Source organism: Brassica oleracea, chromosome C2 (assembly GCF_000695525.1).
Source record: "Brassica oleracea var. oleracea cultivar TO1000 chromosome C2, BOL, whole genome shotgun sequence".
NCBI classification, from domain to species: domain Eukaryota; kingdom Viridiplantae; phylum Streptophyta; class Magnoliopsida; order Brassicales; family Brassicaceae; genus Brassica; species Brassica oleracea.
This window is the reverse complement of record NC_027749.1, coordinates 31,995,439-32,015,682: the sequence shown is the minus strand read 5'-3', so window position 1 is coordinate 32,015,682 and position 20,244 is coordinate 31,995,439. Positions and strand designations below refer to the sequence as shown.

At 32.0% G+C, this 20,244-nt stretch overlaps 1 protein-coding gene across 3 annotated transcripts; it reads left to right on the top strand.

Moving 5' to 3' along the window:
* Positions 1-15,949: 15,949 nt before the first annotated feature.
* On the top strand, positions 15,950-18,848 carry LOC106325574 (dehydrodolichyl diphosphate synthase 5-like). Of its 3 annotated transcripts, none has more exons than XM_013763617.1 (5): positions 15,950-16,174; positions 17,834-18,056; positions 18,162-18,229; positions 18,292-18,542; positions 18,621-18,848. In XM_013763617.1, the coding sequence occupies exons 1-5, from the start codon at positions 16,020-16,022 to the stop codon at positions 18,734-18,736; spliced, it is 813 nt and encodes a 270-aa protein (XP_013619071.1). In that variant the 5' UTR covers positions 15,950-16,019; the 3' UTR covers positions 18,737-18,848. The 3 variants fall into 3 exon arrangements, with proteins under 3 accessions (XP_013619071.1, XP_013619072.1, XP_013619070.1); XM_013763618.1 differs by having other exon boundaries at positions 18,646-18,821; XM_013763616.1 differs by having other exon boundaries at positions 18,292-18,848.
* The last annotated feature ends 1,396 nt before the right edge of the window (positions 18,849-20,244 follow it).

Genomic DNA, 20,244 nt, shown 5'->3' with positions numbered 1-20,244 from the left:
TGATGGCATAATTTTCGAAAAACGTATAATCAAACTCCCACATTAAGAAGATTTCGTCCACAAAAATTAGAAGGCAGAAAAATTATGATATGTGGCATAAATGTAAAATATTTACAACACAGCCACACATTATTACACAATATAGCTCAACTTCAAAAGTGAAAATATATTCCCATATATTACAAGATATCCACATCTCCAAAACTAGGGCTTGCATTTGATAGAACAAGAGCGTCAACATAAGTAGTTAAGTAGCATCTTCAAAAGTCTGTTTACAATACAAACAATGATATTTAATAGCAAATATCCAGAATACAATTACACAAATGGTAAACTTCGTTTTCATATATAATAATACATAAAAGATTCCAACAAACATTTATATGTACAAATAGTAACAGTTGTTTCATGTTATATATTTATCTATTTTAAACTATTTTTAGTTTTAATGAATAGGTTATTTTCATTGGCATCGTGTAAAGTATTTTTTTCTAAATATCTATTTTAAAATAATCAATAGTTTTTCTGTCATCAAATAATAAATATTTTATTTCATGAAACAAACATATAAACGAGATAGAAAATAACTTTAGTCTACTTATTATTTATAACTCAACCAAACCCAAGCAACTGTAATTTTTAATTCATACACTAAAGTAAACATTGAAATAAAGTAAATAATTATATTTTAAAATTATAAAATAATTAGATAATTATATAATTTCTAAATTAAATAGTAAAATAAATTTAAAATTGTTGTGAAAATATTATGAAAGTTAATGCTATTTTAATTAAAATAAAGTAAACATTTAAAAGTAAATTTTATATATTAATTTATTTATTCATCCGTCCGTAGGACGGGTTTACCCTAGTGATTAATATATATACGTGTGTGTGTGTGATAACTAATGATTTTAATAATAAAGATTTGATAACAATTTGTGTATTTTCTATCATTTTTGCTAAATTTTTATTATTAAAATAAATTAAAAAAATACATTAACTATATAATAAAATTTTAGTTTTTTTTCATATATGTTATATTTTGAATTATTTAAAATATTATAAATTAGTAAAATTGTTAAAAGCCCCATATTAAAACTTTTATGATCAATGGTTTAAATCATACTATTATGTGAGAACACGCTTAAGTAAAATCTTTATAATTTGATTGGCTGCACTATCTCACAATGGTGACTCAGCTATTTCACAATGGTGACATGACAATAATCATTAGCCTTGCTGACATAGCTAACACATGTTTTGCTTCCCTAAACTGGTTTTAATTATATCTTTATCAATCTCGGTTTCTCTTAATTTGCTATCTGTCTATACTAATCGAACCTCGCTCGGTTTGTATCCTCTAATTTCGGTTTGGTCCATAATTATTGACAGATCACGAACCGTATTACTTGACAAATGATGCATGTTATATGGTTTAAGCACATATGATATGGTTTGTCACACAAAATTACATAATATATAATTCCAATTTCAAAGATACATGTTCCATGATTTATTGATTATGTTTTGTGTATGTATACTTTTAAGGTTTAGGGTTTAGGGTTTAGCGTTTGTATTGCATATAGTTAGGGTGCAATTTTTATTGTAGAATAACGTTTATGTATCTGGCAAAATGTACGAAAAACGATATATTATGTCATTTGAGATATTTAGAATATTATTTAATTTTGTTGATTGGCAATCATGTATAATTTGCAATTCTGTTTTGATATTGTTTCAAAATAATACGAATTCGGCTTTGTAAAAGAGAATATCTCAAGGTATCATCATACCATAAATATAGTCAACCATTTAAGTATATCACATATTATGGTAGTTCAAATATTATATTTATTGTTTATATTTTAAACAGGAAACTACAGGATACTTGAGTATATTCTTCGGTCTCCTAGGTTAAGCATTCTAATACTTATATATATTTCTTCTCATTTACAACCAAATCGTTTGACTCGTTCATCATCTTCAAAAATGTCAATTGTCGCAAGAAATGTTCAACACTACATTCCTGTCAATCTTTTGGAAGCACTCAGTGAGACTCAGAAGATTTGTGTCAAGATCATCAACAAATGGAGTTTGTACAACTCTAGAGCGGGAAACTCTATTGAGTTAGTCCCTGTGGATGCATCTGTAAGTTTATGATTACATGATCTATTACTTTCATAATACTAAAATCAAATTCATTCATGATTTATTAAAGTACTATTGCATATTTTTGAATTATCATAGGGTACCAGATTGCACGCATCTATAAAGAATGAATTGGTTCAGAAACATAAACATCTTCTAAACTAAGGTCAAGCTTTATCAATAAACGCATTCAGTCTGAAAGAATACAGCGGCGAGTTCATGACCAGCTCATTTCCTTATAAACTAGCTATCCTAAGGACAACTAGGACCAAAACGTTGATAGATTTTCCTGATGATGTACCAGAAAAGTTTTTCACTGATTTTGGGTGAGATCTTAGACGGAAAATACGAAAGAAATGTATTGATAGGTAACAATATTTTTATATTGTTATATATTCAGTACCAAAAAAAAATCATGATTTTCTATTACTTACCGTTTTCATAATCACTCATCTTTGTCACTGATAGATGTCATTGGACAAATCATTGAAGTTGGTAACACTGAAGAAGTGAAGACAAAAGGAAATTCAAACAATTCTTCCAAATACAACTTTTTAGCGATATAAAGTAAAGAGTGTATATATTCATATATTCTAATCAAAGATATAGTATCTTATAGAAAATAATTATTAGTGAAGTTACACTTAAGTATACTTTATGGGAGGAACATGCTAAACAAACATTTTCTCATACCACCAAGAAGATGGATGCGGTTGTGGTATGTGTCATGCGGTTTATGTCGTTGAAATCATACAAAGATATAACATTTTTTTACTTTATCAAGTTTTATATATTTAATTCATATGTCTAATGTCTTCTCGGTGTTTTATAGGCGAGATAAACATATTTAATGCTTTCAGTGCCAAGGAGATATTGTTTGATCCTGCTGCTGAACATGTTGATAATTTTAGAAATATGTATATTTATTAAACTTATGATCATTTTTGAATAGTTTAAAAAAAAAAAAATTGATTTATGCATAATTAACTACTGTTAAATAATACTATTATTTTATCCAAATAGGTTGCCTAGTAATCGTCAAATGATTATACATGGTGCTTTCAGGCATGCATCATATGGTAATTCTTTGGATATCCGCAGTGAGTGTTTTTCGAAAAGTCCTCGGAAGACTTTATCCGGTATTTTAGAGTCAACATCGGTAAGCATTAACTGAATGTGTTTTTGTTGAAACTCATTTCCTGATTTTTCAATATATAACCTTATCAACCAATTCTTGTGTTACATGTAGTTTGGAAAAGCGGTTTATTGTGTTACTATCAAAGGGGTCGATACTTCCAAAAACTGGTATTATTGGGCACGTAGAACCTGTAATCTTAAAGTTCAGAAATGGTGAGCTTTTGGACGATGATGGGACTCAACCATAGTACAATTGTAAGACCTGTGGCGATGTTAATCTGGTTTATCCAAGGTATCATACTATTCTACATGTTTGTTAAATTTTATAACACTATAAATTAATTAGCTTATATATGCAAAGTAATATATTTCATGTTCTTAGGTATTATTTGGTTGTGGGTGCACATGACGATAATGATGAGACTAGGTTTTTGATATTCGATCAAATTGCTGAAAATTTACTCGGAATATCTGCCGACCATTTGATGCGGGAATACTACGAGGTAAGTTTATAATTATACATTCATTTCATTGTGATTCTAATATATTTTTATATATTTTTATCTTTTTACCTTGATCATATACCAGTTTATCCTGAGTTGCTTAAATCCATTGTTGGGAAAATAATTATTTTTAAGGTCTCACTCAAAAGAGATAATAATAAGTTTGGAGACTCACCTTATGTTCTGGACTGTTATTTGGATGATAAAGACATTATCGATGAATGGCTTGAAAATTCCTCTCATGTACTACTATTTGTGTATCTCTTTATACATCAAAATAATTTTATTATGGTTTGATTCTTTCTGCCTAGACAAATTGTGTATGCAGTCTTTACAGCTTACAAAGTGATGAAGATTGTTCTGAATCATCTCTGGCGGACGCAAAGACACAAAGACTGAATAATGATTATGTTTTCCTATCTTAATTTCTTTTATTGTTTGAAGTTTCACTTGCTTGTAACAAATGGTATATATATATATATATATTTCTCTCATACACTTAATTTAACTATTAATGTTTCCTAGATTGTTACCAATCAACAATTTATGGTAAATGTTCAATTTCCATATTATTGTTTACAATAATAAAGTATTTAAGTGTACCATAAAATCTTACCAGTACTCCAAAGACCTACACTCTTTATCACAGTCAACACTTTCTTTATTCACTATTCCGTTTTATGATTTATAGATATATGATCCTCCGAATATGGACGATGGTAAGAAAATGTCAACTATTTTACCAAAGTCTAAAGGTAAGATTTTTATCTCTAATCATCAATAAATGTAACAGCGAACAAAGATAACGATGTTTATGCTATTGAGACGGTAATCATTGTAGATGCCCTGACTTTTGGATAGAGAAAAATATGTTAATTGTGTTCTTATCTAATATTCTTATGTATTGGACCTTAATAATAATTTAATTTTTTTATTTGGAAGAAGACAATCCAAAGATAGCGCTGATACAAATGATAAAACTTCCTATCAATTTTTTTGTACTAATATGTCTTATTCTGTTAAATTAAGTAAAGTAACAATTTAAAATTCATGTACTTTGTACTTAAGTCATGCTGGAAGGAAGACAATTGTATGAGTTGGTATCAAATGATGCTGGAAGGAAGCCTTTACTTGACATCATACTATTATAGATAGATACAAGTAGTTACCTATTTGTATTTTATGATTGTTTCTGTAATCACCTAAATGTTAAATGGATTTTATTCTCTGACGTAAATAAGAAATGAAAATTATCCAATAAATATATCATATACACTAAATTTCCTTACGGTATATTCAACTCATTAAATTACATATTGGTTTATATATGATTCCATAGTTTAGTTGATATTTATATTTTAAATTGATATATTTTCATAGTAAATATAACTATCTCAATGTTTCTAAGTCATAATATTTCCTAAATTTTATACGATCTTCCTATTTTAGCATATAGGTATGATTCAACACATTAAAGTGTATTTTAAAAATATTTCTTCATAATTTCCATTTTTAGTTGTTGTTAATTTTTAAAATTATATATTTCATATTAAATCTAACTATCTGTATATTTATAATTATTAAGATTTCCTAAATTTAATAGAATATTAATAATCAAATATTTCGAGTTGTTAAGGTATTATTTGCATTGTTTAGTTTACATTTTCTATTTACCCTAATTTTCCAGTATATAAGGTTGTTATTTCTTAAATTTAATAGAATATTAATAATCAAATATTTCGAGTTGTTAAGGTATTATTTGCATTATTTAGTTTACATTTTCTATTTGCCCTAATTTTCCAGTATATAAGGTTGTTATTCCATTCATTGATCACACAATTATCATGGAAGCTATTGTTTCCCTCGAAAGGTTAGACCCTCGATCTTTGAATGTTTCTTTACGAGTCGAAATAGTACAAAAATGGACCGTGAGGAATTGAATGTCCGGTTACGATTGTCATATGATATTGATGTATGTAAATGTGCGTATTGGTTATATACATACAATACTCAGAAAATTTATATTATATATTATAATATTTTGCTAATCATACGATTTGTTCTTATAGAGGAAAATGATTCAAGCAACCCTGAAGAATTCTTTAAAGCGTAAATTCTATTGTATATTTAATAAGCATTGTTAGCTTAGACTATCTAATTTCAAAGTAGTCCATTCTACTGGAATTACCATGGTAACACGTCATAAGTATCATATTTATTTTTCAAAGACTGCTCGTGTTGAATTCATATATCCAGAAGTGACATCTGAAAAATTCTCATTCGTAAAATACAATGAGTTGATGGGATTAATTCATCCCAAAATTTTATTCGGTTAGAACTCTATCCTTTTCGTATGTTTAGTTAATTTTATTATGTTACAATTGAATAAAAAAGTATACTAACTTTTCTTCAACTTTATATTAGACATATTAGGGGCTCTTATATCAGTTGGAAATTTAGAGTTGAGCTTTAACCAAAATGTTGGAACTGTATTTCTCAACCCTATCAGTACGATATCGTTAACCTTAACTGATATCAAGTAAGTATACATTTATATTACTAAATTTTTTATTTTAATAATTATACTTATAATATTATATTACTTCTATATAATTGTGTGTTTGTTCAATCCTAACTTTAGCCTCGAACGAGTCACTTGTGTTGCATATGAGAAAATGACAGAACATGCCAATACATTCTGGTCATTTTATGTGGATGACGTTGTCATTTGCGTGCTACGATTATAGAAGATTGACGTTCTAGACAGTTAGAAATTAATAGATCATATGTTTATTCCACTATGTTTTATATTGACAATATGATACAATGGTCTATATTTGCATGCAATATATAAGGGGATATATAGAGATTACCAACATAACTGGATGCTCTGCGATAATGTTCAACCCATTAATTGAAGCAGTTACTACGTTCAAAAAAATGTTCATAAATATATTCAATTTATATATAATGATTATGACAATATATATTAACACTCTTTTGTGTTTGGCAGGATCGAAGAAAAGCAAAAGAAAACGGTTTCAGAGGCGTTGTGAACAATCTATGTGTTTTTTTAGTTTAAGTTTCGCTATATGTACTATCTTTTATTTGCTTTTCAGAATATTTATTTATCATTGTTTCATCCAATTTTTGGAAATTTGGCATATTCTTCAAAATAAAATTATAATTTTATGGTTTAATATCACGTCATTAAAAGCTTTTTCATATATTAACTCAAAAGAATGTACGTATTGAATTATTTTAAAATCGTATATAGTATTAATAAAATTGGCAAGCATTAACATTTATATTAGTGCTTGCCAACTTATATCATTTTTTCTCGACATATTTAGAGGTCCTTATAATATCTTTATAAATGAGTTGTTTGTTTTTAATTACCATACAAACATCTGAGTTCTGTAACATTAATACGACCCACACCCTGTAAATAAATTTTGTAGAAGTATCATCAAGAATGACATAACATATCATTTTTAAATTAACAAAAAAGCTTAGAGTAACTATCTGACTGGAAGATCTGGCATTAAGCCACTAATTTACTGTTTGTCTTCATCGTTGACATCATAAAGATGCATCAAACCAGACAAAAACAAATATTACCCACTAAAAATAGATGTGTATAATTTAGTCTTGCAAATCTTGAACATTTTCATCACCATCATCGTCATCTTCACCATTCACTACTTCTCCCCCGGAACATGACTCCGTAGAAGTCACAACATCGTTATAGCTTGATCAATGTTGTGATACATCACCTGTTGAGGTCAAATACATTAGTCTACCAATTAATTCCCCATCTCCTACAAGTGGTCTTATCTGAGCAAAGACCTGATGAATCAGGTAAAGAAATTTAATTAGTTGTCATCCATTTGATTGCTTTGCCGTATCCATTATATGATCGTATACTAACCGATCAAAATCTATTGGCTTCTTCTGAACAAGAGCATATTAAAACCGGAGATGCTTTTCACAAAGTACACGACATTTGTACCTGGAATCCAATTTATCATGCATACATTGTACAAAACATGATATACTGGACAAAGATCATCATGACAAACTTTCCTATTTGTGCTTATGATCTACGGTCAAATATGCAACAGCCTGATCCAAACTTTCTAATTCCCACATATGATCATGATCAACATTCGGAGTCCCAAACACATTATTGATTAAAATGGAAAAAATCTCAAACGTGGCTCCGCAAATCATGACTCCATTACCAGATCCAAGCAAATTTGCAAGACGTTCTCTAACTATTCTAGGAGAGAATGCTCTAAGATTCGTCACCATGTTCATCCAACCTACACTAGCTATGATTTCGCGAAATTCGTGAATATTAACCTTAGTTGTTGACATGATATCTTGAATCTGTGTTAGAAACCACTCACACGCGTCATCGTTCTCACTGTCCACCACACCGAATGCTAGCGGAAATATTTGAAAATTTCCATCTTGCGGACATGCTGAGAGTAAGAAGACTCCATATCGCCCTTTCAAACTTGTCCCACCGATGACAATCACTTTCTGCATGTAACGGTACCCTTTGATTGATGCCCCAAATGCAATGAAAGCATACTTAAACTGCATGATCCCGTCTACATTTTCTTCCTTTTCTCCTTTTCTAGACAGTAGATGGAGCCGGGGTTGGTTCTTTGTAGGAGATCCATATACGCTGGCATAAGTGCATAACTGCCCGCCATAGAGCCTAGCGCCAGTTCCATTGCAACCTCACGTCCCCTCCAAGATTTCCAGTAAGATACATTCACATGGAAGTCGTCCAGCAGCATTTTGCGTATCGTAGATGGCGTCGGCCCTCTCTTGATCACGATGAAACGTGATTGTATAAGCACACCAATCACTTGGGTTGTTCCCAATTTGTGGTAGTTACGAAGTGCATCAAGTGTGAAATAGCGGCGGAGGGTCGCTTGCTGTATCTGAAAGTTTCTGGTCTCATCTACGAAAGCTGCGTAAACTCTCCATGGACAGTCGGTCGCCACATATATGAGCACCATGAATTTATGTGTCGACCTCTTTGTCTTGAAATGAAATTTTCTGTTAATTGCATGAATAACAATTTTTATCTTGTAATCACTTTTCGACTTGAACACATGTCCCACAAACAGATTGTCGCCTTCATATGGCAGGCCTCCAGTCCTGCAGTTGTTAAAGTGCAAGGTAAAATTATGATATCACTCAAATTACCCTAAGGAGTGAATTACTCTCTCAAATAAGAGGTTCAGTTATAGAACTTAGGGATCGAATCCACAGAGACTCTAGGATTACACAATAGATTTATAGCCTTCGAAAAAAGCTAGATTAATAGGTTTTTAAACAGTAAATGAATTAGGGAGCAAGACAGTTGCTCGATTAGTTTGATTTGAGGTTGTTAACAGTTGGGAAATTAGCTAGATTCATGTATATTCTCAGGTATGATAAATAAATAACTTAATTTTGGTTTTTAGGGGTTTGTTGATATTAATTGTTCTCGAACTAAAACTCAGGTATAATCAATTAGATTATGATTTCGACTTTCGTATGTTAATCACGAGAAAGTGTCGATCGATGATTCGTAAAGAATATCGATCGATGATTCGAAAAGAATATCGATCGATACACCTTTCAAACTATCGATCAACAGAACTGTCGTCGCGTCGATTGATGCTTCTTCCAGGAAGCTTTACGAGCGGGTTTGATTAGTGTTCTCTAACTTACTAGACCAACTTTCGTGTGTATCTAGTCAGTTAGATCATACTAGTTTAGTTTCAGGTAAAAGGCGAAGTTCTCACTTGCACCAATCAGTCCTAAGATCTAAGATTCAGGGTTTATCAACCCTAAGCTTAGTAGTAAGAACAACTAGATGAAGAACTAATTAAATCACCCTAACAACAATTTAAGCTAGCAAAACATATATCAACCTTATGAGAAACCTAAATCTAACAGTGAGATTACTCAGACATATTCATAAAAGACATGGTTATGATGGATGATCTGAATAATATTGCAATAGATAAATAAACAGAATAGAGTAAAGAAACAAAGAGAGTTCAAGATCTTTCCTCTCTCAAGGTGTACAGATCTCTCTCTCCAATCCTAAGCTCTCTCTCTCTAGAATAGTATGAAGCATAGCCGTCAACAATGGTTTAGAAACAGTTAAATAGGGTTTGTAGTCCCGTATGGGTATTCTGGTAATTTGTGGTAACTCCTGGGCCTAAATTAGTCATAAAATATAACAGGCCTGCATTCTGGAAACATCGTTGATCGATGTCAAGGCTTCACCATCGATCGATTTTCCTTCATCTCCTCGACAGCTTCCTTTCACGAAGCAGACTGACCACTCTTCAGTAAGACATGCATAAGTTATGCTACAGGATTCTGATTGACCTCAAACTGGTGGCATTGGAAAGCTGATTCAAAGATTTATCCTTTTTCAAAATATGGGCTCAATCTAACGGTGGTAAGGTCTCCACCCATAGCTAAACATCTGATACGTTTGTGCAGCTCTGCACTCAAAAGGCTCCAAAAGACACCAAAATCACCGGTTTCCTCCAAATCATCCATAAACCTGTAAGCACTCTAAATAGACTCTATATCGTAGTAATTAGTTATTAAAACACTTATAAACCATGGCTAAAAATGGGTAAAATTCATGGCCTATCAAGTTACATTATCATATATATGTTACTAAACAACTGCATAGTGTAGTATGCGTGTTTCCTTACCATCATTCTCCATACTGTCAACAACCGGCAGCGCATGTGAAGTCTCATCATCAAACATCTGGTGCAGTGCATCTTGGAACCTAGTCCAATGAGTTAGTGCAGTTGATGTGTCACCTCCACCTGCCTCTGTTACTAGAGGAGGCTGTTGAGTGTTCCCTGGTAAAGAATCTGATCCGGGAACATCCAGTTCCTCCCAGCAGCGGTTCCAAGATGATGAAACAAGCGACATCTAATGATGCAACTTTGTTCCCCTTCCATTTGGATGTTGCTTTCCGGCATAAGTTCTGAGGGAGAAGATACGCATCTTCATCTCTATCCTTCTCAGCCTCCGTTACAACCGCTTTTCGTTTTCCACGGATGACTGTCAGATTGGTTGGACTTCTCCATTTCCCCTCTGTGGTGTAGTACATGTCACCCTTACATGAAAGCTTCCTACGACGCTATTTTGTTCGTGTGGACATGTCATACGTGTCTCAGACATCGCAAACGCCATCCACTCTTCATCGGTTCTTCCATCTGTGTAAGAGATATCACCATCTTCCTGATTTAATAAGGTTTGGTTGGTTAGGTTCGAAAAATGGGGTTTCCGGTGCTCTTTTGTTACCAAATTTATATAATGTGAGATTGTGACAAACAGGTTGACCTTCTCTATTTTTCACCTCATTTTCACAAATGCCTCCACCTCATGGTCATCGGAGATGAACTGTGACGTTGAACCATCACCATAGTCAATTTGCATCAAAGTTGGATATTGATACGACATTTTAATTGTCACATTTGTCGACGGAATAGATAGGCTCTCCTTAACGAGGTAACCAGTTCAGCATATTCCAGTCCCGATTTGAGAGTAATGAACTTTGTTCCCTCTTCGGTTAGAGTATCGAAAACTTATTTCCCATCTGACTACCTCACCCAATTGCCGGTCATAAGCATAACGGTGTCCTGTTCCGTCATCTGCAGCACAAAGTTTAATAGTTTTATAATTTGCTTACAATCAGCATGTTATATAATTTCTTACTACATCCTTGTAAAGCTTACAGTCGTCTATCCCACTACGGCTATGTACATTTATTTTTTAGTTCATTCACTTTCTGTCTATACAGACTTCGCTGGGTATTATTATTTCTAACATACTTTGGACGTCTCATACTCTTTCCACATCGATATATATACCACCAAATATTAAAACTTTTCATAGATAGTTTCTACCAGAATACTATAGAAAAGTATGTGTTACATACTATGACACCTACATAAATAGTCTAAATTAGTCCCTTAAGATCCTTCGCCCCTAGCTACCAACCAAATCTAAAAATAAAGGCACTTTAATAGTGAGAAAGATACCTCGGCCGTATACGGATGTGCGTTAACTCCCCTTTTCTCGTCTTCTTCAGACATTTTTCTGCTTTTCGTTCTCTACTTTTATCATAAAAGAGAATATTACAAATGCTATTAATACCCTAACACTAACTCATGTCCGCATACCCAATCGGCGGGAATTTTTGTTTATTCTTATTGCTTTTCGTTTGCGTTCGGATATCAATTAGACAGCCTAAGTCTATGACACAGGTTTGGTAGAAAAGAATGGGACACATGTCTTAACTTTGCTCCCGGTAAAGTAACGCGTCACGCGCTGTTAGGGAGCGAATGAGAACTTTTGTGGTGTAATTGTCTCATCCTTTGGATGTTACTGTAGCATGGATATATGCTTAATTGATATCCCTCTTATGAATATTTGCCAAAATCATTCTTTTCGAATTCTAACTTTTTTATATTTTTTTTTCAAATCTTTTTTTCAAATTTTCTTTTTGAAATTAGAAAATTCTTTTTGAAACTATTTAAAAAAAATCTAAGTATTTATATATATATTTATTAGAACCCTAAACTCCACATTCCGAAAATCCTACCTCACTCCTCAACTCTAAACCCTAAGTCTATATTAGTTAACCATATGGTTATAAATGTCTTTTTCCTTCTTTAAAAGTGTTGGTAAAACTAGTTAAGGCAAACATGAAAAATAGAATTATGAATGTGGTATGTTTGACAATTTCCCTAAAAATCTACCGTTAAATTTAAATAAAATTGTAGTCTTTTAGCAAACAATTTTTTAAGATTTTAGTTAAAATTTGTAGTCTTTTAGCAAACAATTTTTGAGATTTTAGTAAAATTTAAATTTTAAACATAAATTTTTACAAGTTGTTTTCTATGAAATTATTTTCTAATAAACTTAGTATTTAAAATATATGACACTTAATATAGTTAATGTACACATTTTATTTGTTAGAATAAATTATTTCAAAAAATAAAATTTAAACCATCGCGAATATTTTATCTATTATAATAGAAGTCATGACTTATTTTATGTGTGATATGTCATTTTAGACTATTTTTTTAGAAATTCATCACATTTATTTGTCCTATCATTTATTTTAATAATAAACGTAATCACAAACATTTAATTCTCTCTTTTTTTTGTAATAAACATAAACCTTAAATCGATGATGAATTCTCAACTGATTTAATAAAAAGAAATCAATCGGGAATATGTCTGGAATTTTTTGATGAATTCCCAACAAATTTAAAATATAGTTACATATTTTTTTGAAAACACATATTCATTTAAATTTATGAATTTCCGACAAATTTTCTACAATTAATTATGTAGCATGTAATGATACCTCAGACAAAAACAGTGTGAAAACAGTATTCTCTCTGTTTCACTTTATTTGTCGTTTTAGGTTTATGCACATAGATTAAGAAAATCTTTAATTTTGCATATTTCCAAAATAAAAAAATCATTACCTATACACCTAACCATATTTCAACAAATAGAAAAATAAAATGAAGAATATTGTTATTAAATTTTGCATTGAAAATATAAAACGACACTTAAAATGAAATAAAATATTAACTCTAAAACAACAAATAATACGAAAAGAAGGGAGTATTTCCATGCATAATTTCCCTCACCTAGTGTCGGCCCACAATCTATGGTGCTTAAAGCACACAAACACAAAAATGTGACCTTTTACAAAAACTGATATGAATTCCAGAAAAACTGCATACAAAAACTGAAATGAATTCCAGTTTACTAGTTTTTACACCTCACAACTGTTACATAGGTGATTTAACGCTTTCTTACTATGCTTTCCATCGGCTAAATCGATCAAATCATGTCTCCGTTCATTCAAACATCTAGTTCTCTTTTGTTTTTATTTGACCAAAAACATAAATAGAAAAACAGAGTTCACGATTTACCGGAAAACAAATCTTGTGCAATAACTTCAAGTAACTCCGCTAGAACGACATGTGAAAAAGAGCCTAGGTGGATTCATGCCTCCTCTGTGTCTGTACTGAAACCTAAACAACCACCCTTGCAGGTTAGTAAAGACTTTCTTGTAGTTTTATTCATTAGATCCAATGTATCCTAAAAATTCGATCGTGGACTTCTGTTTGATACAAGTGAGTATTCTTATACTTATTAGCTACCTAAGAATATATATACATACAACTATAATCTCAAGAGTTTGAATAGATTCAGGAAAGTTTATATCATAAAAGACAACTATGAAAAAATGAAGTACATCAATATTAAACTAACATCAAATGCCAAAGTATTTCTTCAAGATCAAATAATATTTGAGAACATGTTGTGTTTGTAATGAATTCAGTTAAAAGTTTTCAAGTCAGAAGCAAAGTTAAAAGCAGCCATTTGAAAAGATAAGAGATGAAAACAAAATAGTTGCTATGACTTGTTTGTAGAATTAATCTACAAGATTCTTTTCACCAATTTTTTCTTGGACTAGGCCAAGTTATACATATAGTAAACCACTTTTGTGAATTTTTTTTTTTTAAATGTTTTTCTTCATTTCAGATTAGGTTTCACTTCCCGATAAAAGCATCATGCTTAGTTCGGGTCGTGGTCTTCGGATTTCTTGATGGCGATGCTCTTAGCCGACATAGCCGCTGTTCTGGTGGATTCATTCGGTAGCTAGGGTTCCATTTTGTATCCAGCCCATTAGGGAAACCTCATTGAGGCTATTGGACAAGGTTTTGGAAATTAAAAAAATAAAAAAAATTAGAAAACATAGTGTCAGAGAAACTATTAGTTCTCTGCAGCGAACCTAAGGTCATTAGCATTCGTAGTTTCTACATGATTTTCTAGGGCAGTTTCTAACAATAAAAATTATAAAAGAAGTGAAATAAGAGATAGAATCCCTTCGTAAAGAAATTCTGACACCATCATGAGGTATTCTATTGACGCATGTCAATTCTTTAATGATTGATTTTAGCTATATATAATTATGTAATCAATTTCCTTTTTTATAGTTTATGAGAGATTTTTGGAGTCTCTAACCACTAATGATGCGTTAACAAAAACAAATTAGATACCTTTTTACACATGTTGATTTGTCAGTGGCTTGCATTAACTTTTGGGATTTACATTTAACTTTTTACTAAATTACAGAAATCTATTAATATTAAACTAGGTAACAACATGTGGAAAGATACTCTCCAATAATCATACTATTAGACCATCTCAAATTCATCTTTATAATAGAGATGGAAACTTGTTTTGGCTGGTTTTTCATAGGTTTTAAAAAAAATTTCTAGCTGTCTTGTACATTACACAAAAGAAACAAAAAAATAAATTAATATGAAAAACTTTTATAGAAAAAAGAATAAGCTATTATTTCTATAAACTAAGCAACTGCATGTAATCGTCACTAGCGTACTAAATGCTAACGTGCGTTCTTATTAGGCTCTAGTGCTTGCTTGTTTGATTATTACTTATTATTGAAGCGAACAAAAAAACTATGCATGCAAACAAATTGGAAGAGCATTACTACATATATATTAAACTAGCTTCGATATCAAATTTATAATACCACAGTTTGTCTTTTGGGATATCATAATTTTTAATAGTTTAGGATTTTTCATCATTGATGTAATTAACTAATACTCCATTTTTTCATTATAATTGTTGTTTCGCACCCAGATTAAAGAAACAATTAATTTTGTACATTTTCTATAAAAAACACTATTATCTATACACCTAACCATATTTCAACCAGTAGAAAAGTAAATTTTGCATTGAAAATCGAAAACGACACTTATTTTGTAACAAAATTTTTTTTCTAAAACGACACTTGATATAAAACGGGAGGGAGTACAAAGGTTAGAACAATCAAAAAGGTCAAAAATGTGGCCCTAGTTTAATAAGAAAATTTTGTGATGAAATCATTTAGTGATATTCAAGTGTCGTAAACAATAACCTTAATTCGGATGATCTGTCTTTCCGTAAAAGAAAGAAAAAAATGATCTGTCTTTCCGTGGCATGAAGGAAAGACAGAGAAGAGCAAGAGAGAGAGAAAGAGAGTTGCGTTGATCATGTGCGTCATTGAACCCAGAGCCCTTGAAGTGTGTATAAATAGAGAAGTAACTGATCCGTAAATACAAACATTAATAACAAATAAAAAAAACAATGTTGTCTCTACTCTCTATTGTATTGACTTTTCTTTCTCTTATTATCATGCCTTGTCTCTTCGTCTCTTGGCGTCTACGTGTTCCCCTCTCCATTACAAATATCCGCAGATTCATCAAAACCGCAGCTTCTCAATGCAATGATAAAGAAGAGAGGTAGGGTGCTTCTGCTAATCTTAGTTCATTGTACATGATAATATTAATAAAAATTAATAATATTCTTAATATTTTGCTAAAATAAATGGTACATATCTCAGTTAAATCTGATAAGTATTAACTAATCTCAGAAACTACAACCTAGCTAGCCAAAAATTTCCGTCCTCAACCAACCTAAAAAAAGAACAAGACTTGCATTCACCCCTGAGGTGAACATTTAAATTCACCTCTTCTCTTATTATCAATCAAAATGTCACGCAGATTAATAATAAAATAGATTAATTTTATTTAAAAAAATCTGAAATAATTGAAAAAATAATAACGTAAATTTTAATGATGCTAACGCCACTAACTAAACCCTAAATTTTAAATCTATACCCTACACCCTTAACCCAAATCCTAAACCTTAAACCCAAAACCCAAACCGTAAACCGTAAACCCTAAACCCAAACCTTATATCCTAAGCCCAAATCCTAAACCCTAAACCCAAACCGTAAACCCTAAATCTAAATCCTATATCCTAAACCCAAATCATAGACTCTAAACTCAAAACCATATATCCAAACTTAATCCCTACACCCTAAACTCAAATCGTAAACCTTTAACCTAAATCCTATATCCTAAATGTTTGGGTTAATATTGATGTTGTTTTTTTAGGGTTTAAGATTTGGGTTTAGAGTCTAGGTTTGGGTTTAGGATCTAGGGTTTGAGTTTAAGGTCTAGGGTTTGGGTTTAGAGTTTACGGTTTCGATTTAGGGTTTAGGATTTGGATTTAAGATATAGGGTTTGGGTTTAGAGTTTAGAGTTTGAGTTTAGAATTTAGGGTTTAGGGTTTAGATTTAAGGTTTAGGATTTAAAATTTAATATTTAGGGTTTAGTTAATGGCGTCAGCGTCATTAAAATGTGCGTCATTATTTTTTTTCAATTATTTTAGATTTTTTAATAAAAAAATAATGTATTTTATTATTAATCTATGTGACATTTTGATTAGTAATAAGAGGGGAGGTGAATTTAAAGGGAACCTAAGTTTTGTTCCTAAAAAAACTATTAGACTATATAGATAAAGTTGGTTTATCTTGGGATGTTAACATGGATTCAACTTAAAAAAAAAAAGGTTAACCTAATCATATAGCAAAAAATTTAATCCCAAACACTTAGTTTTTGTAAAGATTAAAAATGGGCGGGATATAATTCGTCTTTAATAGGATCAAGTTTTAGCCCATTATTTTTCTTCATACAAATTATTCAAAATAAAACTGAAATTCAAAAATAAACTAAAACATAGATTTCAAAATTATGTTTTTATAAATAGCAAATCGATTTTCCCGATAAAACAATAAAATTATGTTTCTCACCAAAATCCGGTCCATATTGGATAAACCGTTTATCCAATGTATTCTAGTGCACAAGTTCATATTGCTAAATTAAAAAATTGACATTTTATACTTCTAAGATTATAATTTTATAGATAACCGGGGCTCATGGACTGATAATTAACTGTATTAGAAAAACCCTCTTCGAAATATTATAATTTTGTCTTGTATAGTAAACTCGTATATATATATATTATTTTTTTAAGCAAAATATATGTGTGTTGGATGTCAAGGAAAACGGTTTTTGCTCAATGTGTTGCTTTCTTTTGTTATTACTAATCTGTAGCGGTACAACCGGAGAGAAGGAGAAAGGAGGGAGACTGCCAAAGCATGTGGCGATCATATTGGACGGAAACAGACGTTGGGCAGAGAAACGAGGACTCGGGCCATCGCAAGGTCAAGAAGCCGGAGCGAGAACTGTTATGGAGAATGTTAAGGACTATTTCTCTATGGGGATTAACACTGTTTCACTCTTTGCTTTCTCCACTGAAAATTGGGGAAGACCCGGGGTAATTATAAAAATATGAGAGACGGATCATTTTGTCATATCATTTCAAGATTTTTTTTATATTTTCCATCTGTCTAATCCTTTTAGTAATCAATTCTTTGATCAGGATGAAGTTAAGTACATAATGGACATGTTTGAGAAAATCGTCAAGTCTGAGATGCCTAACTTGCGCAGGTACTGAACATGTTTTTATCCTTTTTAAGTGTTATAAGTTAATTTTTCCATTCTTCTTTTAGATATGGCGTCAAAGTCTCGGTCATCGGAAAACGGACGAATATTCCGGAGTCACTTCTACATTTGATAGGAGAAGCAGAAGAAGCTACAAAGAACAACAAAGAGAAGCAACTCATTGTGGCGTTAGACTATAGTGGAAAGTTCGATATTTTACAAGCATGCAAAAGTCTTGCTGAAAAGGCAAAAAACGGGCTGATCAATGTAGAGGACATCGACGAAAATCTGATGGACAAAGAGTTGATGACAAGCTGTAGTGAGTTCCCGAACCCTGACCTATTGATTAGAACAAGCGGAGAACAAAGGATTAGTAACTTCTACCTATGGCAATCAGCTTACACAGAGCTTTACTTTCCTAGTGTTCTATGGCCTGACTTCGGAGGAGCTGAGTATTTCGAGGCCTTGGATTGGTATCAGAAGAGGCAGAGGCGATTCGGTCTAAGGGTTTAAACTTTCAGTTTTTTTTATGTATTACTAATAAATGGTTTAACTACTCAATAATGTATGCGTTTGTTTTCACGTTTACTAGTTCAAGATGCTCCTTCAGTTGTTATTGTTTCTAATAAACATCATTGTAAGTTTATAATTTTAAAATGTTATTGTGTGAATAATATCGTATTAACCCACGTAGGTAAATGCATCAATTTTATGTTTGTTTACTCAAAAACATCCATCATGCAGGTTTGCATACATGGACAAGTATTAACACAAACAAAGTAAGGTAGATCACTACATTGTGCGTTGAACCGTGTAACCAAATATAAACATACACTACAAGAAAACAGCGGCATACGGAGGAAAAAAAATCGTCGGTATATCGTCGGAATAACGTTATTCCGACGACATACCGACGAAACAAGTCCTCGGAAATAACTCCTCGGAAATTTTCCATTAAGTAAAAGTGATTAAATGTGTTGTTTTCAACAACTCTATTGACGGAATTCCGAGGAAACGAATTTCCGAGGAAACTCCGAGGACCACCAGTTCGTCGGAAAGCTCCTCGGAATATACCGAGGGAGAACTTCCTCGGGATATTTCGATGGACTTTCCGATGGTCCAATCCTCGGAAGTTCCGACGAAATGTTCCTCGGAATTTTCATCGGGAATTTCCGAGGAACGGAGCCCTCGGAAAATTCCGAGAAAGGAGTCCCTCGGTATATTCCGACGACTTATTTTGAGGAAATGTTCGTCAGAAATTTCCGAGGGTTCATTTCCTCGGAATTTCAAAAAAAAATAAAAAATTTAAAAAAATAAAATTTTTGAAATTTAAATTCGAAAATATAAAATTAAAATTAAAATTGAAAACATATTATATAATATTCAAAGTTGTAAAAATAAAAATAAAATATTTCGAGTTTTTGAAAAAAAAAAAAAAACTACGGGTCTTGCACGTTCGGGAACACCTCGTTCGGGTACATCCTCTTCATCATCTCCATCATTTGCTGGTCCAGCCTCTTATATGCCTCATAGCCCGCCTGTTGAGCCGCCATCTGGGTCTCCAACAAAGATATGCGATCATCCTTGTCCTTCAACTGAGCCGTAAGTACTTCTGGATCAACAAAGGGCGGTGGTGCAGAAAAAGGAGGAACCGACTGGGAGCGACGACCCAAACCGACCAAACGTCCCTTCTTCTTTGGAACCGACTGAAATAGAAAATAACCAAATTTAAATAATATAAAAAGATGAAAAAATAAAAATCATGAAATAAATGAATTGAACTTAAAAAAAAGAACTTACCGATTCAACGATTTCGTTGATTCGAACCCGGGACAAGCTGGTCGAAGCCGTTGAATCGTCATCCTCGGTTTGAAGCAGAGACACTTCATCTTCCACCTGAGTTTGGACCAGGGTGACCACTTCCCTCACAAGACCATCATCAATATGGCCGGTCTTCTTGTTGGTATACGCCTTCTTCATTAGGGCGAGATCATCAACCGGCTCGCCATCATTTTCTTCCG